Here is an 11257-nt window from a genome sequence, read left to right as displayed (position 1 = left end):
CTATTTTGCTTATCTATGCAATGTTTCTTTTATTTGCCGTAATTGAGCAACTTCCTGTGGCCAGTGTTGTCAACGGCTACAGCGTCAGTTTGTCCCTGTTGCCGTTGATGACCGCAGATGTGGTATGTACTGAAACAGCTCTGTGATTTAATCAGATATTAATCTATCTAAATTCATGTTATCTTATTTGAGTTACGCAGTACCGACGCAACGCAACGCAATTCCCTCGAAGCACAGGCAAACACCAGTGACTTTCTTGCAACTGGTTTATTTATAGCTTTCTCCAAATCCACTGTGAAAACTACACACACACACACACACACACAGTATAAATACAAAGTTAGCAAAAATAAAAGCATTTACAGCATATGGAAAACGGCTTATCAAAGGAAAACAGAGACAAATATAAATGACATCGTTGGCTGCAAACACAGGAATTATCCATTTTATAACCACTTAAATAGGTTGATATTTAGCATGTATCTTAAACTGGAGCACTTTTTTACCTGCTCATTTATCCCTTCTCTTTCAAAATAAAAGTGGCTGTTTCACAATAAAAGCTATCTCGTAAAATAATACAAAGATAACTGTCTTTCGTAATGTTGTCATTTTTAATATATATTTCTAAAACACCAGTTACCGCGACTGCTTCCGTGTGGTTATTTTATTTGTTTTTAATGTGTAGGGCAAGGAGCCTTATAGCAGATTGTCACAACCGTTTATCTTTATTTTCTGTCTTATTTCATCTCTACCTGGCTTTTTATAAGTGGATTGCATTTAACACTTCTGTCTTCCAACCGCACATTCAACCATTTACACACTAAATCATTCACTGACAGACATCTAAACAATTTGGGGCTCAGTATCTTGCCCCAGGAAACTTCTACATGTGGACTGGATGAGCCACACCACCTTTATAGATTTATGTGATGCTAATAATTCAGTAACATGACTGTCACGGTTTATATTGGAGGATAACTTAAAAATACAGTATGCAGACATTTGATAGTTTGCATAACTTCTGTTAACACTAACAATACATTATAGTAGATAGTTAGAAACCTATAAACCAGTGTGAACTCTGTAGAACCAGCAAGGAAACAGGAATATAGCTCTCTGGTGAAGGTGTGTGTGGTCCTGAAAAGGACCTTTGAGTTGTTGGTGTAACCAGCAGGTTTACTTGGAGCTGGTGTACTTGGTGACGGCCTTGGTGCCCTCGGACACGGCGTGTTTGGCCAGCTCACCGGGCAGCAGCAGGCGGACGGCGGTCTGGATCTCCCTGGAGGTGATGGTGGAGCGCTTGTTGTAGTGAGCAAGGCGGGAAGCCTCACCAGCAATACGCTCAAAGATGTCTCCAACAAAGGAGTTCATGATGCCCATGGCCTTGGAGGAGATACCAGTGTCAGGGTGGACCTGCTTCAGCACCTTGTACACATAGATGGCGTAACTCTCCTTCCTTGTCTTCCTCTTCTTCTTGCCTCCCTTTCCGGCGGTCTTTGCGACCGCTTTCTTAGAGCCCTTCTTGGGCGCAGACTTCGCTGGTTCAGGCATGTTGCTACGACGGAACTCGACTGTAGTAACATATTCGTCCAACGGGAGACACTGTATTTAAAGAAGCTACATGTAAATTGAGCTGCAGGGTCCCCCTCCTCTGATTGGTTGAGCTGTCCACTATTCATTGGCGGGGGTCTCAATGTGTGGACCATCTTGTCTCAATGAAAACCAGTTTTCCCTCCCGCAGGAGAAATTGTGCATTGAAGAACAAAAATAAGAAAAATCAATAGTCCTCCATAGTGTGAGCATGTTTAAAAAACAAAAATAGCAAAAAGAGCAAAGTGCTGATTCATTTAAATGTGGCAGATTCTGTATTTGTCTATTTTATAACCAGTGGTGCAAATTTAACAACAAAGACTTTGATCCAATGATAGAAATCAAAGGCTGCTGAGACTGAGGTCAAAATAATGAATGTGATACTGTATTCACATTTTATAACATCTGTTGTTCATCTGCACTCGTTCTTATCCACACATTATCTGATAGTTTATTATTGTCTATTGTTATTTATATATTTATATAATGTTATTTTATTGGCCTCAGTTCTTCATTTCGTGCCTCCTCATGTCTATGCATGTTGTTGGTATGACAATAAAGTATCCTTGAATCCTTGAATCCTTGAATCCTTGAATCCTTGAATCCTTGAACAAAGCCACAGAACATCTTGTTTATAGTAATAAGACTGAAGACTTCTATTTGTGCTCTTGTGCCTCTTTTCATAATAAGTATTCCACATGAATCATCATCCAGCAAATACAGACAATCTCCCATTTTTAGTATATAGTGAAAGAAGTTGATGATATCAGGTTAAATCCAGATCTCCAGTAAATTATCAGTATTGGTGCTCTTTGATCTGACTGCAGCTTTCAATGCAATTGTATATTAAAAAAGATATTATAAATAGACAGATGGATCACACTGGTCTAAAATCAACTCATTCTCTGCTAATACGAGCAGCTTACTCTCTTTTTAGTAAAAAAAACAGTATAATGAGCATTCAGTTAAAATGATTACTGAAGAAAACAACTACAATCCATCCAATACAAAATTATTATTGTCAGTGTTATTATGCTTGTTTAAGACTGAAACCCAGTGAAGCCAAAACTCATTAAAAATGCCAATTTAAAATAACGTTATCTTTAAAATAGATTCAGTCTATGTGAAATAGACGTTAATTATACTGTACCTCAAATCAAAAATCCTTCTGGAGGTATTTAGCATCAATATTCTGCACATTATAATTGTAACTATTACTACAACAGTAAATAGGAAAAAAAAGTTAAAGTTAATATTATGTCTGACCCTAACTCATTTACCATTCATCATAGAGTTTGGTTCAAAATATCAAACAAGATATTATAAATCTTGTAAATTATAGGTTTAGTTATTAGAAAAAAAGATTACAAAATGAATCAAAAACTATCCATCCATCCCTTCTTCCTATTTGCATTTTTAAATAATCTTTATTGAAATTGAAGGAAAAAGGGATATTTGTCTGATTTAGAATTCAGTTGTCTCCTTTTCACAGTTCAGTATGTTCCATGGGAAGTAACAAGCTTTATCAAAGTTTCTCCTCCTCCGCAGATCAGAAAGAATGTTTCACTGTTGACTACTTTTATAATACCATACTAATAGTTACAACCAAAATCAAAGTGCATACCAACATATGTGTAGTCCAGACTTCCTGTGTGTTGTTGCAATAAAATCATGGGACAAGTCCGATTGTCTGACAGTATCCATTCAGTACCAAAGAGGAAGTATAAATAAAAGGCATCACTTCATGTAGTTCTATATTCAGAACTATCTGGAAAATAGGGTTTGAATCTGATTTAAACCAGAAGTGATATTGTTCATATTTGTGACTAACTAACTGCAACTAAAGTTATTCACTGTAGGACTTTCTCTTTACAGATTAAGTGTGTGGCTCTTAAAAGAGCCTTTGTGTTTCAGTATCAGTGGATCAGGATCAGTTTTTAACCTCCGAAGCCGTACAAAGTGCGGCCCTGTCTCTTCAGAGCATAAACCACATCCATGGCGGTCACGGTCTTCCTCTTGGCGTGCTCGGTGTAGGTGACGGCGTCCCGGATCACATTCTCCAGGAAGACCTTCAGCACACCGCGGGTCTCCTCGTAGATCAGACCGGAGATACGCTTCACTCCACCGCGGCGAGCCAGACGGCGGATGGCGGGTTTGGTGATTCCCTGGATGTTATCACGGAGGACTTTACGGTGACGCTTTGCACCACCTTTACCGAGCCCCTTCCCTCCTTTGCCTCTTCCACTCATTTTATCTTTGTCAAGGTTATAAGCTTGAATGCTCGGCCAGAGAGAGACCCTCACATTTATTTGTTGTCTACGGACGTAATTGAGGATTTTTGCTTCATCGGTGGTGAGTTAGCGCCCCCAACTGACGAACTGCATGAATTTGTTGAGCTTCATGGATTTGATCTGAATACATGGGTCAGATCTTGCCCTGCCTCTTCTTTCTTACCACTATATCATCCACCCAGGGAGTGATGAGTAATGCTCTGCTCTGACTTCAGTCCATGTATATAAACTAGGATTAATAATTATAATAACAAGAGTCCACTTATTTATTCAATTTAAATGCAGCTCTGTTGTCTCTGCCCTCTCTCCCGATTGTTATTACTTTGATAGACATTTTATATTAATGTCCGTAGGATCATGTGGTCTGTAAGATGTGTCTCTGATTTTCACGGTGAAGTTCATTTTGTTTAGTTTCAGCTCTCCTTTATATATGATTTTTAAAAGTCAGATGTTTGTTACATATTTGTATTTTTTTTTTTTTTAGCTTTTTCTAAGATTGTTTAGGTATCTTTGAAACTATGGGCTACTTTTGCAAAACTCTAAAACATTGTACATCTCTTGCAAAAACAAGCTATTCTTCCAAAACTCTTCAAACTCTTTTAAAAATGGTGTTTTTGCACATAACGTGCAGGGCAGCAGTCATATACAATCATGGACAACAATATTGGCACCCCTGCAATTCTGTCAGATAATACACTTCTTCTCCCAGACAATGATTGTATTCACATGTTTAAGAATTTTCGTTGGAACAACACAAAAAATCTAACTTGATAAAATTCCACAAACCAAACAATGACGCTAAATCTTTTCTTCTTTGTGAGTCTTACTATAAGACTTAATCCACATCACAGCATAGTTCCCAAGCTCTGATTTTCAAGGGAGAGGAAGGTTAACCCCACCCACACATAAACCCACAAGGGCATCACAGACAGATTCGTCACAGAGAAATGAGTTTGCTTTAACAAACAGATTTTAGTCATACATTCAGTCAATGAAGAGGATTTTTTACTCAGGCCAGAAAATCAGAAAATATAATACAAATTATTATAGTCAAATGTGGATGTGAAGAAGTTTTGTTGAGTCCTGACACACATAAGACAATAGACATTGTGTCATCATGAATGTACGGTCTTTTAATTATTTTGAAGTTGTTTTTTATTAAAGAGATCATTATACTTTTTGTTAGTGGCTTATTGCATGCTATTACAGTTCAAGGCCTATAGAGGGCGCCCTTGTATTTTGCATCTGATGTGTCGTGTTATGATGTTGCCATGATGGGTCCTGCAAATAAATGCAGATCAACTACAGATATGTTTTACTTCTATTGATTGATATCCGACCATATCACACTTTTGTTGATATTTTGTGTCAATAATATAATGTCAGTTGTTGGTTGTTACTATTAATAATTATCAGTTATGGTTGATGTTATTTATCAAATTGCATGCTGAATTTAAAGATCATGTCCAATTAAAAACAGTTTAAAAAATAAAAATAAAAATGAGGCTAATCTTAAATTCAGCGGCTGAAGTTAATATCGTGTCGCATGTCTTCTAAAACGTCCGCAGAGAAGATTCTTGCGCATGCTCGTTAGCAACGAGTTAACCAATCCTGTGTGAGCAACGGCGGAGTAAAATTTACATCAGATGGATATTTATTGTCCGTTTGAATCAGTTTGTATCACTGATCTCATCATGCCTGATCCAGTTAAAGCACCGAAGAAAGGTTCAAAGAAGGCCGTCTCCAAGGCGACCAAGACCGGCAAGAAGAAGAGAAAGACCAGGAAGGAGAGCTACGCCATCTATGTGTACAAGGTGTTGAAGCAGGTTCATCCCGACACTGGTATCTCCTCCAAGGCCATGGGCATCATGAACTCCTTTGTTGGAGACATCTTTGAGCGTATTGCTGGTGAGTCTGCCCGCCTTGCTCACTACAACAAGCGCTCCACCATCACCTCCAGGGAGATCCAGACCGCCGTCCGCCTGCTGCTGCCCGGTGAGCTGGCCAAACACGCCGTGTCCGAGGGCACCAAGGCCGTCACCAAGTACACCAGCTCCAAGTAAACCTGCTGGTTACACCAACAACTCAAAGGTCCTTTTCAGGACCACACACACCTTCAACAGAGAGCTTTATTCCTGTCAGCATTTAGTTGTTTGTTAAATATTATCATGACTTAACATCTGTCTGTTGATCATTATAACTCTTAGTATCTGCTCAGTACTACAACAGAAGTTAAATTACACTACTTTTACTGACCTGTATAAACCTAACTGTCTCCTGAACATCACTACATTATTTTGTGTACTTTTTAGCTTGATGGATATTTGCATTTCATTATTATGAAATACCCACACTCAATTAATCAATCACAAACCGCCAGTCTAAATTGTATCTGTATAGTAGCTTTAAACCTGGAAAGCAACACTTGCAATGAGAACAAGTCAGGTTGCTATCCTCCAGTGTTTCCTGACTGAACTCTGTATTATTTATTCTTCCTTTTTCGCTTGATCTATATGTGTAGTGTGTAGTTAAAAATTCAAGATCAGACAAAATATTACAATAAATAACATTACCCCTCACTCTACACTATTAATCAGGCATATAACAGTCTAAATAAAAGACCATTGATTTATGTAATGATTGAGGTAAAACAATAACAGTGAATCCACTCTTATAAGATGTCAAGTCATTTTTATTGGAACAATTTGATTTCTGGACTTTAACACACAAATACATATACACAGTCAGTGCTTTAAAATGATTATTATATTGACATATTTATATAGACAATGTGCTCCTATAGAAAACAGTGTCAGGTTTTATAAATATCATTAGAGCTTATAAAAGGATCCCTGTCTTTCATACACAGAAAACCATGCTTTCTCTGTCACTCAGGCAAATGTTTAGTACTCAAATCTGACTTATGTGCCATTATTGGGCGATAAACCACCATGTGTTATATAAACCTGATGCTGAAGCATGTACAGTGTTCCTAGGCCCTGGTCATTTAATCAGACAAGCAGCTATAAACTAGATGAAGATAGTCTGCCGTCAAATCAGAATACAGTACTAGATATTCAACAGGACAGCTCTGCCTTTAGTTTGTGGATCAGAATCAGGTTTAATAACCAGGCTGTACAGGGTTCAGCCCTGTCTCTTCATCAATCCATCCCTGCACTACTCCCAGTAAACCTCAACCTTGACAATGGGACAGGCTGCACTTTAATGTCCAATACTAGTATTTCATGTATACTTTGTGTGACATTAAGAATATCACATCTGGTATATTACCAATCAGGACCGTTACCCTTGTAAATAATTTACTGTCATGATTATTTCTAATTTTATATTTCTACAATTTGTATCTTGTTTAATTTTTTGCTGGTCTTCTATTCTACTGTAATAATGCAAGTTTCCTCATTGTGGGACTAATAAAGGAATATTCATCCTATTTGTGTTCCTACTGTATGAATTTAAACTCACAGTAACCTTTCAGCACCAGAGACAGGTTAAATACTATAGCCAACATTTAATAGTTATATATTCATAGTAACTGAAAAATGATTTGAACCAGAAATATACATTCATGTTTGTGGGGCAGTCTTTTATGTAATTCAACTAAATTAATCACTGTAGGACTTTCTCTTTACAGATTAAGTGTGTGGCTCTTAAAAGAGCCTTTGTGTTTCAGTATCAGTGGATCAGGATCAGTGTTTAACCTCCGAAGCCGTACAGAGTGCGGCCCTGTCTCTTCAGAGCATAAACCACATCCATGGCGGTCACGGTCTTTCTCTTGGCGTGCTCGGTGTAGGTGACGGCGTCCCGGATCACATTCTCCAGGAAGACCTTCAGCACACCGCGGGTCTCCTCGTAAATCAGACCGGAGATACGCTTCACTCCACCGCGGCGAGCCAGACGGCGGATGGCGGGTTTGGTGATTCCCTGGATGTTATCACGGAGGACTTTACGGTGACGCTTAGCGCCTCCTTTACCGAGCCCCTTTCCTCCTTTGCCTCTTCCACTCATCTTATCTTTCTCAAGGTTATAAGCTTGAATGCTGGGCCAGAGAGAGACCCTCAAATTTATTTGTTGTCTACGGACGTGATTGAGAACTGTTGCTTCTTTGGTGGTGCGTTAGCGCCCCCAACTGACCAACTGCATGAATTTGTTGAGCTTCATGGATTTTATCTGAATACATGAGTCAGATCTTGCCCTGCCTTTTTAGGGTGGTAGGTGGTTTTATAACTGGATGATATATGACAGTGGGGTGCTGGTTGTGAGCTCGGCCTCCTTGATAGTTTTCCATAGGGCAGGGTTGGTTGTAGCGGTCTTCAGATATTTGAGAGCTATGGTTTGATGTCGTTGTCTTATGGACTGAATGCCTGTAATTGTTTGTATGTAATGGTTGCTGATGAAAAAGGGGAGTCTGTGGGCAAGTTTCAGTGCTTTGTTTTGAATGGTTTGTAGTCGCTGTCGTTGGTTGTCAGAAATGATGATCCATGCGGGAACGGAGTACTCGAATAGTGGTCTGATGTATGCCCTGTATACTTTGATAACTGTTGAGGGTGAGGCGCCATGTTTTCCACAGAGGGCTTTGAGGTGGTTGAGTCTATTGTTTGCTTTTTGTTCCAGTTTGTTTTGAAAGGTCACTCCGAGGAAAGTTGCTTCTTTACTGAGGGGGATTTGTTGATTATAAAGTGACAGATTCAGATCCGGTTGCAGACGTTGATTTTTGGTGAAGAGGATGCATTGTGTCTTGGCAGGGTTTCGTTTGATTCTCCAGAGGTTTGACCAGTTTTCTATTTCAGTTATGCATGTTTTAAGTTTTTTGGCTGCAAGTTGTGGACTTTTGGAGCTGGACCAGTAGCAGAGATCATCGGCGAACTGAGAGACTTTGGCTATGGTGACCAGTGGGTAATATATGTCAGAAATACAGTGCCTTGCAAAAGTATTCATACCCCTTGAACTTTTCCACATTTTGTCACATTACAACCACAAACTTAAATGTATTTTATTGGGATTTTATGTGATAGACCAACACAAAGTAGCGCATAATTGTGAAGTGGAGGGAAAATGATACGTCGTGGTCAAGATTTTTTACAAATAAAAATCTGAAAAGTGTGACGTGTATATGTATTCAGCCCCCCTGAGTCATTACTTTGGTGAACCACCTTCTTCCGCAATTACAGCCTCAAGTCTTTTGGGGTATGTCTCTACCAGCTTCGCACATCTACGGACTGCAATTTTTGTCTAGTCTTCTTTGCAAAATTGCTCCAGTTCAGTCAGATTGGATGGAGAGTGTCTGTGAACAGCAATTTCCAAGTCTTGCCACAGATTCTCAATAGGATTTAGGTCTGGACTTTGATTGGGCCATTCTAACACATGAATATGCTTTGATCTGAACCATTCTATTGTAGCTCTGGCGGTATGTTTAGAGTCGTTGTCCTGCTGGAAGGTGAACCTCTGTACCAGTCTCAAGTCTTTTGCAGCCTCTAACAGGTTTACCTCCAGGATTGGCCTGTATTTAGCTCCATCCATCTTCCCATCAACTCTGACAAGCTTCCTTGTCCCTGCTGAAGAAAAGCATCCCCACAGCATGATGCTGCCACCACCATGTTTCACGGTGGGGATGGTGTGTTCAGGTTGATGTGCAGTGTTAGGTTTCCGCCACACATAGCGTTTTGCATGTAGGCCAAAAAGTTCAATTTTGGTCTCATCTGACCAGAGTACCTTCTTCCACATATTTGCCATGTCCCCTACATGGCTTGTGGCAAACTGCAAATGGGACTTCTTATTGCTTTCTTTCAACAATGGCTTTCTTCTTGCCACTCTTCCATTAAAGCCAGATTTGTGGAGTACACGACTAATAATTGTCCTGTGGACAGATTCTCCCACCTGAGCTGTGGATCTCTGCAGCTCCTCCAGAGTTACCATGGGCCTCTTGGCTGCTTCTCTGACTAATGCTTTCCTTGTCCAGCCTGTCAGTTTAGGTGGACGGCCATGTCTTGGTAGGTTTGCGGTTGTGCCATACACTTTCCATTTTCGGATAATGGACTGAACAGTGCTCTGTGAGATGTTCAAAGCTTGGGATATGTTTTTATAACCTAACCCTGCTTTAAACTTCTCCACAATTTTGTCTCTGACCTGTCTGGTGTGTTCCTTAGTCTTCATGATGCTGTTTGTTCACTAATGTTCTCTAACAAACCTCTGAGGCCTTCACAGAAGAGCTTTATTTATTCTGAGATTGAAGTACACACAAGTGGACTTTCTTTACTAATTAGGTGACTTCTGGAGGCAGTTGGTTGTACTGGATTTTATTTAGGGGTATCAGAGTAAAGGGGGCTGAATACATATGCACGTCACACTTTTCAGATTTTTATTTGTAAAAAATCTTGGACACCACATATAATTTTCCTTCCACTTCACAATTTATGCGCTACTTTGTGTTGGTCTATCACATAAAATTTCAATAAAATACATTTAAGTTTGTGGTTGTAACGTGACAAAATGTGGAAAAGTTCAAGGGGTATGAATACTTTTGCAAGGCACTGTACGTCTGTGAGGTCTTCTGTTTTGTGATTTCTTTGTCCACTAAGTCTTTCCATGTGTTGTCAAAATTTGGGTCGTTTGGACATGTGTGGGTATTTTCGAGGTGGTTGTGGATGAGTGTGGCTTTTTCTTTATTTTCGGTGATGATTATGCCAGATGATTTCAGCAGAGGGATAGTGTTGTTTTGTGGATCTCCATTTATAATCTTGATTTTCTGCCAGAAGGTTCGGGTTTGTATCATGGTCCAGTTGCCTGTAGAAAGTTTTACAGGTTTTTTGTTTATGAAGGACTAGTTGTGTTTTGATGGTGGTTTGGAGTTTGTTTATTTCTGTCTTGATGTTAGGTGATCTGAACTGGATGTAGTTTCTTCATAATTTTCTGTTTCCCTGCAGCTCTTTCTCTAACACAAATGAAAAACAAACTCTGTCAGCTGTGAATTTAAGTTGAAACCTGAAAATATATAAAATGTTTCAAACACAGGACTCAACTGACAACATGTTACAACATTACTGTCTGCAAAATCAGAGCTTATTGAACTTCTTCTAAATGGAGAACTTGCAGAGAGTGAAAGGATGGATGAGGAGGAAAATGTCAACAATGAATTAATGTTTTAGATTCATTTTACAGACTATAATATAAAATGTTCTTATTAAAAAAACAAACATTTTATGTGCTGAACATTTGGATTATTAAATAAGGTTTACTTCAAAGAGTGTAAATAAAAAGCAATCATTGATATTTACAGATATTTTTCAGCACTGATATGAAAACAAATGGTTCTATATCACTGGTTTGACATCGATTTGTGAGTGTTTGTTCATTAACAG

General features: G+C 39.0%; 4 protein-coding genes across 4 annotated transcripts; 1 reads left to right on the top strand and 3 right to left on the bottom strand.

Moving 5' to 3' along the window:
* Positions 1 to 1059: 1059 nt before the first annotated feature.
* On the bottom strand, positions 1060 to 1551 carry LOC133997901 (histone H2B 1/2-like). Its single transcript, XM_062437636.1, has one exon. The coding sequence runs from the start codon at positions 1549 to 1551 to the stop codon at positions 1177 to 1179; it is 375 nt and encodes a 124-aa protein (XP_062293620.1). The 3' UTR covers positions 1060 to 1176.
* Positions 1552 to 3527: 1976 nt separating this feature from the next.
* LOC133997928 (histone H4) lies at positions 3528 to 3839 on the bottom strand. Its single transcript, XM_062437667.1, has one exon. It carries the CDS (start codon positions 3837 to 3839, stop codon positions 3528 to 3530), a length of 312 nt encoding a protein of 103 aa, XP_062293651.1.
* A 1736-nt stretch (positions 3840 to 5575) lies between these two features.
* LOC133997912 (histone H2B 3-like) lies at positions 5576 to 7323 on the top strand. The gene has a single exon (XM_062437646.1). The coding sequence runs from the start codon at positions 5576 to 5578 to the stop codon at positions 5942 to 5944; it is 369 nt and encodes a 122-aa protein (XP_062293630.1). The 3' UTR covers positions 5945 to 7323.
* Positions 7324 to 7493: 170 nt separating this feature from the next.
* On the bottom strand, positions 7494 to 7940 carry LOC133997956 (histone H4). Its single transcript, XM_062437699.1, has one exon. It carries the CDS (start codon positions 7905 to 7907, stop codon positions 7596 to 7598), a length of 312 nt encoding a protein of 103 aa, XP_062293683.1. The 5' UTR covers positions 7908 to 7940; the 3' UTR covers positions 7494 to 7595.
* Between the last annotated feature and the right edge of the window lie 3317 nt (positions 7941 to 11257).

Source organism: Scomber scombrus, chromosome 2 (assembly GCF_963691925.1).
Source record: "Scomber scombrus chromosome 2, fScoSco1.1, whole genome shotgun sequence".
NCBI lineage: Eukaryota > Metazoa > Chordata > Actinopteri > Scombriformes > Scombridae > Scomber > Scomber scombrus.
Note: the sequence above shows the minus strand (reverse complement) of the source record. Positions and strands in the feature narration are given on the sequence as shown.